At 43.7% G+C, this 19193-nt stretch overlaps 1 protein-coding gene across 3 annotated transcripts in view; it reads right to left on the bottom strand.

Annotated features, from left to right (window-relative positions):
• cadm4 (cell adhesion molecule 4) overlaps positions 1–19193 on the bottom strand; it is a 159046-nt gene that overhangs the window by 4422 nt on the left and 135431 nt on the right. For 2 of the 3 annotated variants that reach the window (XM_088411163.1, XM_088411162.1), the window contains exons 6-7: positions 14004–14176; positions 1528–1599 (exon numbers count right to left, since the gene is read on the bottom strand). In XM_088411163.1, coding sequence (XP_088267289.1) covers positions 1528–1599; positions 14004–14176 — 245 coding nt within the window. The remainder of the gene's footprint in view (positions 1–1527; positions 1600–14003; positions 14177–19193) is intronic. The other variant, XM_088411164.1, reaches the window with a different exon arrangement.

Genomic DNA, 19193 nt, shown 5'->3' with positions numbered 1-19193 from the left:
AAAAGAGCGAGTGGGACGGCGCCGCATTTTTTTTCATCGCTCGCGTCGACCTTTTCGGGAACGTGCCGCTAAATGAATGAATAGCAGCAGCGGGCCCCAGCTCCTGCAAACTGATTTTCAGCCCGTCGGCCAGAAAAAATGGGACACGCCGATCGCCTCCCAAGCCCCTATCCCTGGGGGATTTGCCAAAATTGCGACAACTGCGAAAAAAAAATTACGCAAATGACGAAAATTGCAAAAAATTTCGGAATTGGCGATCGCAATTAGTTTGAGTTGTCTTAGTTTGCAAACCAAGTGAATGTCACACATTCGCGAATCCGAAATACCCATAAAAATCACGATTATGATTGAATTTAATGAAATTATCATTTTAAAAAAAAATCACGGAACTATTTGTGGATCCGAAAAACGCAAAAATCACGAACTATGTGTAAATCTGGGTTGGGGAATACATTTTTGGACCTTAAAAGCTCATCAAAAAGACATTTTTGGATCTGCAAAATGGAAAAATTGCAGATATATTTATGTGACTACGCAAACATCTCATAAAACATGAATTTTGTAGAAAAAAATAGGTTGGCGATTCGGAGGTACGTTTTTGGGTGGCACCCTCGATGTTCACTTTCTTCACCCCGTTTCCTTTTTAGTCCAGCGCCAGGCGCTAATCATAAAGCAAACGTGTTGATTTTCTGGAGCGCCGGCATCGACTAAACGTTGCGTCGGCGCCGCACCTTCATTCCCCGTGACCGTCTTTGACATTTTCACAAAGGAACGCACACAAAGCGGGTCAATAGAATCTAGTGGCGAGAGAAGGCGGCCGTGACGAATGAGAAACACGCTGGATTTTTCGCCCGCGGTCTCTTTTCCGCTGGAAAGAAAAGCGCCGCCGTATACAGTCGATGTATGAGGGCGCGCTTTAAAGGTCTCTTGGAATCACGGGCATACTGTATTTTCCCAAAGATAAAACACACTTTTTTTTTTCAAACGTGAAGGCCCAAAGCATAATGCGCATTTTTATATCAAAAGTATTCTTACTTACAATAATTCCCATAACGAGATAATCTAGAGGAGGAACGTCGGTGCATATATATATATATATATATATATATATATATATATATATATATATATATATATATATATATATGTGCGCAAAGCCTTTTCCACGGCTGTCACACCGGCGAGCGATAATAGCATTCCGCATCCACCTGATCCATCTGGTCCTTTCGCTGGCTTCCGCGTGTTCCATTTTCTTGGTTTGCGCTCACGTGCCTTTATATGCACAAATGCTGAGTCGCTCAAATGTGCGGCGGGCGATAAGAGAGGAAGCGGGAGCGGCCCGGCGTCGCCGCGTATGCCAGCTTGCGTAAATACAGGACAAAGGAAGGTTGAGGCACAACGATGGCTGCCTGCGAGTGTGTGCACGCACGCGCGTGTGTGTGTGTGTCCACCTGAGACAAAAGAGGAAGACACCAGAGGACGGCGAGGAAGCGGATGAAGGTTAAAAAAAAAGTGGTGGTGTGTTACCTTTGGGGTCCGGTGGGAGGGATGGGGTGACGTTAGGATGGGAAGTGGGAGTGGGAGGGGGCGGCGCATTATCTACACACAAACACACAACAAAAATCATGCATGACTACAGAAGATAGAAACAAATATGCAGACTAGATGGATGGATGGATAGATAGATAGATAGATAGATAGATAGATAGATAGATAGATAGATAGATAGATAGATAGATATAGATAGATAGATCTAACAGCTTGTTAATACTCGATCTGGATGGATGGATGGATGGATGGATGGATGGATGGATGGATGGATAGATAGATAGATAGATAGATAGATAGATAGATAGATAGATAGATAGATAGATAGATAGATATAGATAGATAGATAGATATAGATATATAGATAGATAGATAGATAGATAGATAGATAGATAGATAGATAGATAGATAGATAGATAGATAGATAGATAGATAGATAGATAGATAGATAGATAGATAGATAGATAGATAGATAGATCTAACAGCCTCTTAATACTCGATCTGGATGGATGGATGGATGGATGGATGGATGGATGGATAGATAGATAGATAGATAGATAGATAGATAGATAGATAGATAGATAGATAGATAGATGGCCTACAATATAGTAATTTGTTTCAAAAATATGTCTTGTGTGTGCTAAATATGACAGACGTATAAAAAGATACGAGATCCGAAAGAAATAAGAGCATCCGCCTCATCCATCCTCATCCATTGTGTGTCTTTTTTTTTTTCTTTTGTTTGTCTTTTGCCACCAATATCGACTTTCATAGCTCTGGCGCTACCCGCCATTGTGGCGGCGTCATGGGTTGTGCGAGCGTATTGTTGCCGTGGAAATGAGACAATCCGCCACGACGCTTGTTTCCATTGGAAGCGCATCTGTCACGGACAATGCCTCCGTCTCGCCGGACGATTGTCGCCGTGTCGGCGAGATGGAAGGTGTCGCCTTGTAGATGGCTATCGTTTTCTTCAAGTCCTGCTTTCATGCATCTACCCCCCCCCCCCCCCCCCCCAGCATCCCACATAAGTGACATCCACGCAATTTCTCGAAATTCATTTTAAAACATATATAACGCACATTGCCACAGACGTAATTTGACGTTTTTAGGAGTCCAGACATTGTACCCCAGATACCTATTTCTATTGTTTTCAAATATAGTTAAGTGTTAGGCTATAAGTATGACTAAAAATGCCTGGCACTAAAACAGTTAATTATAGACATAATATTAACTCTTAAAATGGGTTGAAAAACTGGACTATATGTTTAACGCGGTGAAAAAAAAAGTGCATTTAAAAGTATTGTTAATGTTTAATAATTTTGATATTAACCCATTCAATCCCAAAGACACAATTTTCCGTTTTATACAGTGCAAACCTTCTACGATATAGCTCATTTTCAAATCTTCCATTTTTTAAATGAATAAATCGAATGAATTTGATTTATCTGCTCGCCCTACTCCATAGTGGCAATTCCACTTTTGGGTCGGTGACGCAGCTCCCCCGCCTGCTGCATAGCGACACACGCCGCATCAGCGGCCTTTCTAGTCAGGACTTAATTTATCGGTAAGTAGCGGGCCGCCTCTCCCGGCTTTCTCCCGCCGGCCCAGAGATCATCAATCTCTTTCGGCGCTCGTCTCGTGTCAGCACTAAGGCGTCCTCCCTCCTCATCCCGCGCCATCGCCACTTCATTCCACACAACAAATGGACTCTTTGTCACGCGCGTGCTAAAGGCTTTCATGCCCGTAGCGATGCGTAATCCCTGAACGGGGAGTTTGCAATGTGTTGGTTTTTGCCACAAGGTGGGGACAAGACTTTCATTGCCTGCTTTTACTATGCATATGGCAGTAAAACTTATATCGTGATAATCTGGGTCCAGCACCGACATTTTTAGAAGCGCCCTTGGTTTTTGCTACTTGGCGGGAACCAAATCCCGGGTTTTGCTGTCTTTGCGGGGACCATTTTGGCGCCGCAACTTCAGAGCTCTTTTTGAGGGCCGAGCCTCACTTTTGGAGAAGAACTTTGGATTGGATTTTGCTTAAGGTTCGTCGATCATCTGGATCGGTTAGGGGCTAGGAAATGCATAACGTCAATGGCGGGTCCCCGCTCCGGTAGAAAAAAAGAAAACCCGTGTGTATAAGTGTGCGCGCGTGCGTGGGACACTCCGGTGTGAAGGACCGCGGATCCTAACTGCTCACAGCGGCGTTGTGGCACTGCGATCGCAAATCGTCTAGGCGGCGTTAATCCACTTCCTGCCAGGTAGGCGTTAGAGCGAGCGAGACGTCGTTACGGTGGCGTGCCAGCTCATCCGTCGTGGGTGAATAGGAGAACGCTGGGCCGCGCGGCGCTGATTGGCAGCCGCGCCGGCGTATTGTTATGCGCGGCTGCCAATCAGGCGCGCGGCCCAGGTTATATTCCCCACCGACGGATGAGCTGGCACGCCACCGTAACGACGTCTCGCTCGCTCTATCGCCTCCTGGCAGGAGTGGATAACGCCGCCTGACGATTTGGATCCGCAGTGCCACCAACGCCGCTGCTGCGCCGTTAGGATCCGAGGTCTTCGCTTTGCTGGAATAGTCCATTGTTTTTTCAGAATAAACACGCAGAAAAATACATGATTGTCCATCGCCTTATCGGGTTTTTATTTTGAAACTTTTCCTCAAAGTGATTAGCTTGACACGTCATGGTGTATATACGCACACAAAATATGTCTGGGGTTTGTCTTTAATTTATTCTAATATCTGAAAATATTTGAAAAAAAAAATTGTATAAAAGAATATATGGGATTTAATGTCTCGAGTCTTAAAAACTTCAAATGACGTCTTTGGGATTGAATGAGTTCATTTGAGAACTAACTTATTTTGTACAGTTATTGCTTTTAAAAGCATACTTTGTACTTGCCGTTGACCGAAAATGACATCACGTGTGCTCGAGGCTCAAGTAACGACCGATTAACCACGTTTCGACTTATGTCACATGACCACCAGGTCAGCCAGGATTGGTCGTTATCTGAGCCTTGCACACACGTTGCATTCCGTTTACAGCTTGTGAAAAATGCATTTTTAAAAGTATCATTTGTCCTTAAAGTGGTTGTTTTTCTCCTCTGTTCATATATATATATATATATATATATATATATATATATATATATATATATATATATATATGGGGTCAGTAAACATGTTGACGAGACAAACCCGCTTTAGGAGAACGCTATTCGTTCCCTCAACGAGGCAAATTGCAAAAGCCGTCGGACGATGCGTTCAAGGCCCTAAATGACGAGATGAGGCGGCCGCCTTTTTACGCGCGCGTGCGGAGACACGGGCCCAATACGGGACGGCCATATAACGCCTCATATCGTTGGCTTTTCTCCCGTCTTTCCCTTTCTTTCTCCATCTTCCTCTCGCTCCGTCCGTTCCATTCAGTCTCTCCTAACTGAAAGTGTGTTCCAATAACGCAAGGTCTCTCAATTATATTTTGCCAAGCCCCCCCCCCCTCCCCCACCAGAAAGAGAAAACGTTTTGTGCCCCCCCCACTCGACACGCAGACTGTCAATAAGATTATTATCTAAAATTGTACAAGTATCCCCAAAACTGTATTCTTACATAAACAAAGGAAAAAATGCATTAGAATTCAAGTGTTTATTTTTTACAGCGTTTCGATGGGTTACAGCTTAGTCTCTAACCCTAACCCTCTAAAACGGAAGTAAAAAAAAAACGAGTGCATCAAAGTGCCTGAAACTAAACCCCCCCCCCAATTTAACAGCTGGTTTCTTTCTGTTCTCCCTCTCTCTATCGCTCACACTCTTTCTCTCGCTCTCCCCGTCACTTTCTCCACCTTATTCTCAATTTCCCGACTCTCTCTCCCCCGCTCTCTCTCCTTCCTCACTCTTTCTTCCCTTTCTCTCTCTCTTTCTTTCTCTCACTCCCTCTTTCACTTTCTCCATCTTCCACTCTTTCCATTTCATTTTCTTTCTTTCACTGTTTCTCCGCTTCCCGTTTCTCACCCATTTTCTCTCTTTCTCCCTCTCTTATTCCCCACTCTCATTCTTTCTCTCGCTCCCTCGTTCACTTTCTCCATCTTACGCTTTCCATTTCCCCACTCTTTCTCTCCTTTCCCCTCTCTCACCCATTTTTCTCTCTATAGCTCTCTCTCATTCCCCTTTCTAATGCTCTTTTTCTCACTGACTCATTCCCCCTTTTTCCAACTTCATTTTTCTATTTCCCAACCCTCCTTTCCTCCTTTTCACCCATTTTCTCTCTCTCCTTCCCTTCTGTCTTTCCCCACTCTCTCTCTCTCTCTTTATTCATCTTCCTTTATAATGCCCCCACATACAGTATGTTCATATAACGGCTCGTTTATTTCTTCTCATCTCTCTCTCTCCCCCCTTTCTCTCTCTTTCCATTATCATCTCACTTTTCATATCACGTCTCTTTCTCTTTCCCCTTTTCTCCTCCTCTCACATCTTTCTCTCCATTCCAGCACTTGTCTCTCTCTCCTCTTCTTTCCCCATCTTCCTTTCCCGCTCTCTACCCCCCTCCCTTTGCATACAGTATGTTCATCAAGCGACTCGTTTCTTTCCCTTCCTCTCAACTCTCTCGTTCTCTTTCCCTTTCTCTTTGCTTTTCTCTCTTTCCGTTTGCCTCTCTCTCTCTCCATTCCAACACTCTCTCGCCATCTTCCTTTCACTCATTTAACGTCTCTCTCTTTCCTCCTCTCCCCATCTCTCTCTCTCCCTCCTACATACAGTACATTCATATAACAGCTCATATTTACCCCCCCCCCCCTCTCCCGCAACTCGATTCTAATGGGATTTTATTGGCGCGGCCGTTCATTTGAGTGCAGCAGCGCCGTTCAATTACATAAAGGAGCCCTCGGGGCTTTCGTCACACAATCAGCACATTCTCCAAGCGGCGGCCGGCGTGCGCGTTTGCGGCGTCGCATTCAACACATCCACATAAAGACTCCAATATCGTCCACAACAACAGTCGCGCAGAAAGGAAACCACAATCGGAGGCCGGTCCGCGCTGAACTCTGCGGATGGCTCTGCTAGCTTGTGCGCGCGTAGTAATATGTGTGAAATGCTTTTTTAATAAGTATTTGTCGTCCAGCGTGCGTGGAAAGCTTCATTAGGTCCGCGGGCTGAAACTAATGAGGTCAACTGCAGGAGCTCTTTGCAAAATTTAGCCTTCAACCTTAATTTAACATATGTTGATTATCCGACGTGCGGTTTGCACGTGGGGGGTGCCGCGTCACGGAAACGCCTTTCTAATCGTTTGGTTACCTAATTAGCGAAATCAAAAGCCGCAGCGTTATTTTCTATTTCGCTTATCTCCGATGGGAATGCATGCGATCGGTGGCGCTCACCGTCGCCCCCGCACAGATCGGCGAGGGAAGCCGCGCAAATCCGCGTCGCGTTGAATGCATCGGTCCAAAAGAGACGCGCTAGCAACAACAATGCGGGAGAAAGTTCATTCTTCCATCGTGTGGATATTGTGTTGCTCCTTCTTGGCCACAGGGGGCAGTATAGAGCAGTTAAGAACAGACAAAAAAACCCGGGCTGCTCTCAGATTGTCAGGGTATCGTTGATTCTTTGCAGAGGACGAAGAATGTACGTGACTGATCAGTATTTACGTTTAGATTTCCAGAGGTTAAAGCAGGCTATGGTTCTGAAATCGATTTAAGAATGCCTTTTGAATTTCTAATTAAGAGCAAATGAATGGGAATATGAAGAAACGCATTGCTAAATGGTGGGATAGTCACTGACCACGTTATCTTTAGCTTACGGGAACTGGGTGGAAAAGCTCCAGTTTTGACATTGTTGCCAAAGTGTGGGTGCGTCTTAGACACGGTAACATCGAAAATACCGGAATTTGAGCCCAAAACGAAGAGCGCGTCTTATATTTGGGGAATCGCGGTCATCGTGGCAAGGCCTAGGAAAAACTCCCAAAAAGTTGTTTGGAAAAAGTGGCAAAATACAACAGCAATCCGGCCGAGTGAAGACGAGTTTTGTCAAAATGGCCTCCGACGCATCTCTTCCTCTTCCCGGTCTGGCAGCGCTCACCTTTTCTTCTCCTTTTGCGAGATTTAATCCCCCATCTCCCCTTCATAAGGTGACAGCGCCGCAGGCAGCCGCCCATAAATTGGCCGGCGCTTTTCGCCTGCAGTTTAGCGCTGGCGAAAAACGGCCACTATTTCACTTTCTCTGTCGCTGGCTCTCAGTTTCAAATAAAAAATGAGCACAGAAGGAGATGAGAAAGAACACCCGCAGCCTCGATGCACCTGCAAGAAAATCTAACCCCCTCCCTCTATTCAAGTGACCCCCCAGGGCCATTTAAACGACGGAAGGGGCCACATTTTTTTTTTTTTTTTTGGTAAAATATGTGCATATGTCTGCTTTTATTGAACCAAGTGTATCTTAATATATTTTAATGCTCCAATACATATAAAAGAAGCAGCCCTGCACTAAAAAGGCTTTGAAGGGAAAAAAAACCCACATACTGCGTTTAATACTTTTCTGACGGGAATGGGCATTTTTGCAAAAATATTCGTATTCATAGATGGGGAAAAAACAGCAGAGCAAAATGAATTGTGATAACTCATTGGTTTTGCATATTTCTACAAAACAAATAAAAATGAAGAAAACAACTCATTAAAAGATTTTTGGTTGTTATACTGCCGTGTTTGTCTTGCATATTGAAAATGATCAATAAATTACACTAGAAAACCAGATTATAAAAAAAAAGGATTAAAAAAAACAGTGTTTTTGTAGGACAAAACGTTAGCAACTTCTCATGCACTTCAACTATATGAAAATGCTACTTTTGTGATTTAAGTTGAAATCTTTCATAAGCTGATGACATCACCAGCAAGCTAAGTTTGTATTTTAAATTCGAAAAAATATAATTTGGAGGCCAAAAGTGCAAACAACTAACTACACAAACGGCAATTTGGTAAACACATTCCAAAAGACGAAACACAACAGTAAATCAAACCAGAAAACAGAAACAGAAAATTAAGTGCGCAAAAACACAGACACAAAAAAATCACAAAACAGAAAATAAACAAACAGCAAAATAAAAATAAAAAATCACAAGCAAAAAAAAAAACCTAACAAAATTCATTACAAAAAAGGCACAACACATTACAGGACAAAACAACAGCAAAAAACAAGCAAAACAAAACAAAACCGAACCAAAACAAGCAAACAACACAATTGAAACACAACAACAGATAAAAAATCCCAAGCAAAAAAAGCAGAAGCAGACCACAAGAGACAAAGCACAGCCGGCCGTCTTCTCAAGTGCGGGAGGAAAATCTTAGCGGCCATCTAGTGGCGACCATTATTATTACAACTCAAAGCTAGCCATCCGCAAACAGCCCGCGAGCCGGCACTCGCCCTCCCCGCTGTCGGGATTGAAGCGGAACGGCGGGTGTTAACCCGCGTTTCACCTCCGTCGTCCTTTCCCCCCGCCTGGCTTTCGAGCCTGCCCCCTGCCCCGCCCCCCTCCCTCCCGACGAGCTCGCCGCCAGCGCTAAAGGGATTGAACTGCGGGTGAACCGGGAACGGGGGGGCAGGCTGCCGGTGAGGTGATAAACGCTCCAAAGGCCGTGGGAGGAGTCGCGGGAGTGGACGGGAAGGTGAAAATGAGGTGAGAAGACGCGGGCGGCGGCGGCGGCGCCGGGTGGGGGCCTGATGGGACACCTCCCGTGAGAATGGATCATCTTTACAAGCGTGATGCTCTTTGGGAAGATGTGAAGATTGCTACTTGTACCGGAGGCTTTTCCCATTCCAAAGCAAATGGAGCGACGCCATCAAATATTAGCTAGCTTTGTTATACAAGCACACATATTAGGCCGCTTGCTACTATGAACTTTTTACGGCTAAAAAAATGGCTAAATAGGCAGACTATCTTGCTGAATGCCACCCTCAATTACTTGTAGCTTTCGTACAGAAATCCCTCGTTTTTCGCCGTTAATGGGGCCCAGAACCCCCCCATGTGAAAAACTGCTAAGTAGCAAACCCCCCCATGTGAAAAATATTTCTACTTTACAGATTCAAGACAAACACTGCAGTACACGTATTTATTCAAATAAATTCGTAAACCGTATACGGTAAGTGTACTGTTATCCCTTCCCATGCCTTTGGCTGCAGTCCCGCTGAGAGCCGCCGTTATATTAGCGGCGCCCGGAAGTCTCCTAAAGTGAAGCCTGTAGCTGACCAAACACCACAACTTGAAATGCCAATTTCTTACAAAAGAAATCTAGGTAAGAGATTTACAACGCTCCTAACAGCGTGTGTGAGTTTCACGAGGCAGACGAGCATTCCTGCAAGACAAGTGATTGGCTCCCGGCGCGACCGTCGACCAATTAGGGCAGGAGTACTGCAGATTGCAACTCAGGACCTCACTGGTCCATGGCTCTCTGTGAGACTGCAGCCAAAGGGATGGGAAGGGACAACAGTACAGTGACTGTATAAAGTTTAAAAAAGTAAGATTTAAGTAAATAAGCGTACTGCAGGAAACCTTGACAGTGCTCGGCAATATAGCTTTTTTTAAAAAAAAATAAAATAAATAAATAAAACCGCCGATGCACTGAGGCCGTGACAGGTGGAGGCGCAAAGTTTGATATCCCGCCAATTTAGCAATATCTCACTTTTCCCATCAAGCTCTAATTTGCTAATTGAGAGCAAATTAATTGGAAAATTTGGTGACAGATAATATATATACTTTTTTAATCCAAAAATTCTTGGCGACCTTTATGGTGTTTCGGGACACAAAATCTCAATTTCCCGATGAAGCTCATTTTCAACGTCCGATTTGGAACGAATTTGATTTCTTGCTGTACGCATGTCATCTTTTCTATCTTTCTTCAGTGGGATTGACCTTTTTCAGCGAGCCCACCCCCTGCCGGCTGTCATTTTCAGCGCACCCCCCGCGGCACCTGACACACATTTGAGGATGGGAGCGCTCGGGAAGCGGAAAGACGAGCGCTTGCGTAACACCGGCGGCTCGGCGCCCTCTCCTCATGGAGGCATCAAACGCCGCACATAACGGAGGCCTTCCGCAGGCGTTGCCGCCGGATGAAAGGTGCCGACTCGACCCACTTTTGACTCCGACCCCCCCCCCCCCGTCCCCGTCGCCCGAGAACTTTCGACGCGCGGCGCTTTGATGCCGCCCGGCGTTTCCGACGCCTTCATTTCATCATTTGTCGGCTCCGCGCGGGAGCTGCGCGCGCTTCATTAACCCGCTCGATGCCAAAGACATATTTTTACGTTTCGAGTCCAAATATTCAATCTCTGGTATTTCTTTACATTTCTTTCTATTTTTTTAAGTGTTTGGCAAAAGGAGGGTCTAAAAACGGATGCTGCCGTATCAGTGCTTTTCATTTATTTTTTGCGACGCAGATTTTCCTCCCACACTTGAGAAGACGGCCAGCTGTGCTTTGTCTCTTGTAGTCTGCTTCTGCTTTTTTTGTTTGGGATTTTTGATTTGCTGTCGTATTTCAAATGTGTTGTTTGCTTGTTTTGGTTTGTTTTTGTTTTGCTTGTTTTTCTGATTGTATACTTGCTATATATTTATATATTATACCAATTTTTAATATGTATGTACAATTTTGATGTTTTTCATTATCTATTTCAATCAAAATCCCCAATTTGGGAAAAGTAAGAAACCTTCACAGGGGACCACAGGTGGGAGGAGCCAACACAATACATTTAATTAATATATTTCATATAGGTTTGGATCGCCCGTCATACGACGAATTCTTATTACCTTCAGGTAACTATTAAGCTTAACTTGAAAGAAAATTCCAAACGATAAATAGCATGCGCCGTTTCACGCGCGACGATCCGACGGAAATTGAATCCGCGTCGGGCGCGGTTCTTTTCCCGAGCGAGGTCTTCACTTTGTCAAAATACTCCTTTCAGGTGGGCGGGGGGGGTGTTCACTTTTACAATGTCTGGCCTGAGCGTCTTTGCCATTTCTTGTCCTTGGCAAAGGGCGCCCAAGCGGGAATCAAATGGGTTCGAGATGAGCGGTTTTATCCCACACTTGTAAAGACACAGACCATCTGCCGTAAAAAAAAAAAAAAAAAAAAAAAAAAAGCGCGAAGAAGCTCGCAAGCCTCCGGGGTTGCGGTGAGGAGCTAAAATCCGCGCAAGGTGTTAACAAGGTGCATCGAACGAAGGCTTCTCCTATTGGACGGCGCGGCAAAAGTTACGGTCCTTGGCCCAAATCCCCGCGGTCCTCTTCCGACGGGCCGAGACGGGCCGAGAGGACTCCTCCGCCTCGGCAAAGTCATAAAAGTGTGAAATAAGATAGCCGGAGCCCGCCGAGTCCAACGGCCGTAAATTAAAAGGCTGAGATTTACACGCAACCCGGAGCCACCGCTCATCATTTATGGGAGCATAAACAAGAAATCAGCCCGAGTGCAGAGAAAAATGGCCGCCAGCTCAGAGAGGAGAGTCTGCGTGAAGGGCACTTTTTTACCCCCTCTTTTCTAAAAATGTATTTTTTCATGTCAAGGAAGGCTAACAATGAAACACCCCGAAGAGGAAAATGGGAGGGGCGCTCAGTACCACTTTTCGGATGTCGGATATCATCCGATCTCTGCGGTATTGAACGTTCTTAATAAATATCATTTCATTAGTACTAAAAGGCTCGATTTTTTTTTTTCTTGCTGAGCAGGTTTGTGAATCATTGGCTTCGTTTGAGGAGCAATTTCGAATTTTGTGGAGCATTTTCTGGGTTATTTTTGGAAGGATTTTATATTGAACTAATTTATTATAACATTATTAGCAATCATTCTCATTATCAATATAAGAATATTATTGTTAGTAGTAAAAGGCAAATTTTTTTGCTGACCACTTTTGTGAGTCATTGACTTCATTTGAGGAGCAATTTCTAATTTTGGGGTTATTTTTGGAAGCAATTTCAATTCTTGTGGAGCAATTTTTATTTTTGGAAGGGTAATGCAAAGGACCTGAAACAATGTTTTTTCTGTCCCCGTGACAAGCCGAGATTCCTTCAATTTTTCTTCACTTTAAAAGCTGCGCTGATCACAAATCCAAAGAACTGCCACTGTCGCCATCTATGGGTATCTGTTCATCATTACAGTAGTGCTTATTTTACCTCTGGAAACTTCTTGGGACTTGCTATAGCTATAGGTCCAAACAGAAATGTTTTGTGCAGTAAAAAGGACAAAGTGAGTTTAAGGTTCAGAGTGCATTTACAAGAAATGAGCAAAAAACTACTATTAGAAAATGTCACGGTAAAATATATTAAAATATTTGAATGAACATGTCACATCCATCATCTTCTTCATATTACAACTCCCGGATTAAACTCCATTTTGTAGAAAAGTCCTCTTATAGAGTATTTGTTTGCGTCGACAGGTATGTTTTGTTCCTCTTCTCGATCTTCCATAGCGTTTTATTTTCGCCTTTTACTTACTGGCTCAATGTTTTCTGATTGTAAAAACAAATGAAAAAAAAAATTCAGGTTTGATGTTGTTTGTTGCGTATGGGACGCAGGGACGCGGACAAACGAGAGCACTGATTACAGTTCTTTGGGAACCTGATTTGCAGATGAGCTGTGCGAGACACCTTTCCGCGCCTAGTTGCCACGGTAATAAACGGTTTGATTCCAGCTGACGAATATCCTTTAAACGTCCACGGCGGTAAGCGCTTGGATTCCGCTCGACGGATATAAACGCCGGCGGCAGTGAATGAGTTTGGCAACCAAAGGAAAACACTCGGAGGAGTGGTGTTCGTCAAACTGAGAGATTCTGCAGTTCTTCCTCTTAAAAAAAAGCTGACTGGCTCGTTTCCACTTTTCCCCCTGGCGGGAAACCACATTAAAAGTCACAAGACGCCCAGCACCTTTTCCCGACTAACAAGAAAAGGCCGCGTTGCGCGCGTCAACATCATCGTCGCCTTTGAGCGCCGCGGATTCAGGTCAGCCCTCATGAAGAATTTAATCAGCGCTGAATCTTTGAAAACTTGTGAAACCTTAGCAGCCATAATCCCCCCCCCCCCCCAACAGATGTTTTGTTGTTGTCATCATGTAAAATGTAACAGACTCGCTAACGCGCACCCATTTTTTTGCTCTTTTGATTTCTGCGTGTTGCCTTTTCTTGCTATGAAAAGAAACATGTCACAAAAGAAGACCGCAATAGTAAGAGCGGAGCCCGTATAGTAGTTGAGAATCTTCCCGCTGTGAAACAAATTGGGAAAAGCGAATCAAACCGAAAGATAGCGTCGGGATTATAATACGTCCATTGTCCCGCCCGGAGAATAAACGCAATGCGACGGCGGTTGTGGAAAGGGATCAATACAAATAGCATCCAAACACAAGGAGAAAAAAATAAAAGCCGAAGAAGGACGCGTCCCATTTCAGGACCCGTCGGACGAGGACGAGCGAAAGCGAGCGCAAGCCAGCGAGGACGGAGGACTGACCGTAGACCAGCAGGGTGTAGTGATCGGCCGCCCGCCCGTAGTTGTTCTGCGCCTGGCACAAATACGTCCCGTTGTGCGACTGGCTCAGGCGGGAAATCTGGAAGGTGGGCCCCGAGATCTCGGCCCGCTCGGGTAAAGTGTCGTTGATCTTGGACCACTGGATGACCCTCGGCCTGCCCGGGAAAAAAAGGGACAAACCATCACAAATTACAAAGTCAAATTCCATTTGGTTCTCAAATGGGGGTATGCGGAAGCCCTTGAAGGGCTACGTGAGATTTTGAAAGTGTTTCTGCAGGTGTCAGCCAATCTAATTGGCCATGACATGAACGGGCCATTTTTTTTTCAAATTAAGAACAAATTATTTAGAAAATAAAGCAACCTGTTGCTAAATTGTGTTATTGTGATCAATTGTTGGCCTTTTGCAAATCTAACTGAATGCTTTTGAATGTCGTGACGGGAAAAGTACAGTTTTCTAATCGAGAGTAAATTAATTATAACATTTGGTGACCAAACAAACAAAAAAAAGTGTACAGCTTTTTTTGTTCACTTTTATATAGGCGGACATTGTTATTGGTGACACATTTTTGAGACACACAAACTAGAAATACAACAGATGATGCTGCACGGTTTATATTCCGAGTGGCTGAATAAAATTCCCCTCAAGAGACCACTACAAATAAACTTCCAACGTTTCTGTGGTGAAATTCCAGGGTATCTGCAGATATTAGCAGATGTAATTTAATGTTTATAATGCAGTCAGGGGAGATGTTCAAATTTCTTTTCAAATTAGGAGCAAATTAATTGTAAAATGAAGCAACTCGAAGAAGCAAATCAAGTGACTCCTTTGTGGGTGTTTGCAGGTATTAGCAAATCTAATCTAATTATTTTGAATGCCGTGACAGGAAAAGTACAATTTGCTAATTGAAAGCAAATTAATTGGAGAATTTGGTGACAATCGTAAAAAGCAGATTATTTATATACTTTTTTCATCCAAAAAATTCTTGGGGACCTTTAGAGGCTACTATGGTGTTTCGGGACACAAACTACAAAGAGTAGATTTCTAACCTTAGTGCAAATCAAAACAGCAGCACCTAAACCAAAACAAACTCCGATAAATCAACTATCATGAACAAAGTCCCCAGAGATGATCCGACGCGACGCGATCACACGCGGATAAGTCTTCCGTTACGGCTGGGGTGCGTCAAATTTGCGGGCTGGAGACACACACACACACACACACACACACACACAGACGCGCAAATAGATGGAAACACACACGCGTGTACACACAGGAGGTGCGAGGATTACGGCGACTCCCCGCTGAACAAAGCTGCGCCTGGCTGTGTGTCATGGCTTGTGCTTACATGCACAGATTCCAGCCACCGCTCATCCAAAGCTCCAATCCCTCGCAAACTTTAATTAAACTTTTCCCATTTGCCCATACACAAGAAGAAGAAAAAAAAACAACAACTTTTAGGTCTAATCACCGCAGTTCAGTTGAGCCATGTTGTCTAAGTCAGGTTAACAAATCAGTGGCGCCACCTAGGGGTGGCCATTGCCACGCGGTCAAACCAACGGCTAGCATAAATTGTCGGCCTTTCAACCCCAGCAGATGTTTTGTTGACAATAAATCGACATATTCTGGCTCAAGAGCCATAATTGTTTTTTTTATTTTTATACCTATAGAGCTGCTTTATTCCCGAAAGTTACATTTTATTGTGAAAAGAAAACCGGATGTTGTTGCCTTAGGCATTTCCTGTTTAGCGTCTTGCAAATAAACTACACAAAAGTGACTTTATATTGTTAGGCGTTCTGTGCCATATGTAGTTAGTATAAATGTATACATTTCTATCAGAGTTGCTAGAAATATATTTACTTATGACTAGCATTTAAGCTAACTAAGGGATAGCGAGTAGCGTGTTAGCTTGCTATTTTAGCTCACTGTTTACATTTAATACGCTAGTGGGGCACTGCATTTTGTTGTGTTCTATTTTAAAACAAAAAAGACATTTCAAGTGTTTTTTTTTCCCCAATGTTTTTGTGCATCAGCTCAAATGTTAGAGATTATCGTTCAAGATAGCAAGTAGAGTGTTAGCTTGCAATCTTAGTTCACTGTTTATCATTCAATACGTGATTTTGTTGTATTTTATTTTATAACAGCATATCAACAACTTTTTGGAATTGCTGAGTCACTGAAGGTTTGAAGTCGCCTTTCTGGCCCCCCCTACGAAAAGGTTCTTAAGGCGGCACTGCAACAGAAAAGACGAACACTGCGAGTAAAAAGAAGCCAGTCGAGCAGAATGACATCACTGTCTTCTTCTAATTCCTGCACTCCTAATTGGTCTTTAACGCCTGACAGGGTGTCACTGAAAACTGTCAGGATTGTGCGCGTGTGTGTGCGCGCGTGTGTGACCGGGGTCCACAGGGGCCCGCCGGCCCATCACACACTCCCAGCGAGTGTCCCCGACCAAGCGTCGCAAAGCTTTGGCGGCGGCTTAAGTCAATACACCGATCACAGGCGGTCCACTCGTCGCGGGATTAGCAAATGGCGGCGCGCCCCGGGGGTGCGGCGACTCCTTTCGGGAGCGCAGCTGGGACCGCAATTATTCCGCAATTAAAGCCTCAAAGGGGCTAAAACGGGGCATTGACAGCTGGGATTAGGAGTTCTTTTCCAAATGAGCTGCGCCAGTTCGTCATGAGCCAGTTTGGGGGGGACAAAAGCCAAACGCTGGTGCGCAGCAAGCAACCCCTTGGGGTGCGTCGGGATTAAGGGCTCTATTTTCATCATTCGATTTGAAATCCGGCGCAGAGAGCGGCGGGTCTCTCTGCGGATGTTATGCAGACACAGTGTTGGTAATTTTGCATGCAGCCTGGCGAGGGAGAGCTGCGACGCTGTGGGAGCGCTCACGGGCAACTTCAACTGTAGGGTTACGGTGTCTTTAAAATACTCGGAAGAGGTAAGGGTACAAAATAATACATTTTTAATAAATAATCGTATTCATCGATTAATCGAGAGTATTATTATACCGCGAACATAAAGTCATTATTAGTTGTGTTTTTTTACCTATGGTGTGACTGGAAAGTGTCTTGCGAGGCTTCACTACAATCTGTTCTGATAAAATATTTACACACAATGCTAGTGATAAGAAAATGAAGCTTCATGAAGCACTTGTGGTATTTTAAGACTCCTCTTGATTTAAAGCCACCATAGAAATGAAATACAATGATAAGATCGCTTCTGGAATAACGACGGCACATTTACACACGAAAGTGGATAAAAAGTAGTCAAAAGAAAATGAAGCTTCGTGAAGCACCTGTGGTATTTTATGAGTCCTCTAGAGGGCAGTCTTGAATAATTTAATACACCATTGCAATCCTTACTGGTAGAACGACAGCACATTTACACACGAAAGGAGCTAAAATGTTGTGATAGGAAAATGAAGCTTCACGAAGCACTTGTAGTATTTTAAGACTCCTCGGTTTTGATTTAAGGACGCCGTAGAAATGAAATACATTGAATAAATGTTCAATACAAATGTAAGAACTTTCCACTAGCCTGTAACTTTAAACAAAAAGCACGAAGGAGTTAAAAAAAAAATCACAAGTGCTTCAAGAAGCTTCATTCCCTCATCAGCACTAGAAATATGGAACTGAGTAGACGGAAGGAGAAATACGTTTTCAAGTGGAGTTCAGGCACTCTGAAAGGAGGGTGGAGTTTACCAACACGCACAGGATATAGGTTATATATATCAGGATATAGGTTGGCTTCCCGGAGCTTTGCGGCAGCACCAGATTGGACCGGGAGCTGAGAGACTTCCGCGGGCGGGGGAGGCTTTAAGAGCTTTCGGAACCAGAAGCTCTTCGCGCCGCGCCGGCTCTTCTGATCATCCGGCCAGCTCCATATCATCCCTTTATTTACACTTTTTTGATTGAAAATTTTGACGGAAGTCATGAAATCCGGATCCGGATGTTTCCATCCGGGCGGCACCGGTTCATGCCATCGTGCCATTAATTGAGATACAGCTCGCGTATGCCACAGCATGTGGTCATTTCACATGCTAATTAGCAATGACAATGCCGGAAATATTATTAGGCTTTTACTGTACAAAAGGCTATAATGAAAGAAGAGGATAATTACGCTAGTTAAAGGTCGGAAACGACTTAGCCGAACAGGGTTTTAAATACTTCCAGAGATTATGAATTGCAATACATCTTAAATGCATTGTCCTCCCACTTACTATAAATGAAATTATCATCAAATGCGACGGCAAGATTTTTTCTTGAGCGGCGTGTATTCGAGTGAAGATCGCTACGTTATCGAGGTAAACACAGGTTCTGAACAAAAAAAAAAACCTGTAGTGCTTTTTGGACTAGTGGTACTCTTCAGGGGAGATTTGACATGTTTACAGGGTTTATGCCGGTATCATCAAATCTGATTTCATGCTTTGTTGTGCCGTGACAGGAGCGGGACTTTTTTCTTTTCAAATCGAGAGCAAATGAATTGGAACATTAAAAAAAAATATATTGCTAAAATCTGTTATAGCAAAACATTATTTTGCGTTTTTTGTTTTGTTTTGACTCTTTTTTTCACATTTTTACCCCCTGGAAAACATTTTTTGCGACAAACAAACCCAAACCAACTCTCACGTACCCCCATTTGAGATGCGCTGTTGACGCACCTCAGAAAAGTCACCAAAAAAAAAAAAAACAAAAACACCAAGCTGATCATCAAGCAGTGGCTTAATATTCCAAAATTTACCGTAGAGTTGCTGATACCTGCAGAAATCCTGGAAAATTATGTACAGTAATTATCTGCTTTATTAATGTTTTTTTTCTGTAATAAAAATGCATCACTCAAAACAATGTGCATGCGTGTAAAACAATAAAATTTAGGCATACGACGATTTGCGATGGAGTCATGTACAAGCCGCGCATTGTATCATCAGATATTTACACAGAAAGATGGTACACAAACGTTTGTTTTGGATGTTTTTAGAAATAAGAACAGCACCAACATATTTTAAAGAGAACAAGACACACTTGGATTGTTAGAATACTGCACCAACACAACAGTAACACGCTCGGTTGTGTTTACAACTGGAGAATGCCCCCTAGTGACGAGTTACATAGCAGTTCAAACTAAAAATTCACACTTCAATCCTGTCTCGATTTGTTTATCGGGAGATCGCC

Source organism: Hippichthys cyanospilos, chromosome 3 (genome assembly GCF_059441005.1).
Source record: "Hippichthys cyanospilos isolate Australia breed blue-spotted pipefish chromosome 3, RoL_Hcya_1.0, whole genome shotgun sequence".
Lineage (NCBI taxonomy): Eukaryota > Metazoa > Chordata > Actinopteri > Syngnathiformes > Syngnathidae > Hippichthys > Hippichthys cyanospilos.
This window is presented reverse-complemented; position numbering and strand designations above follow the sequence as displayed.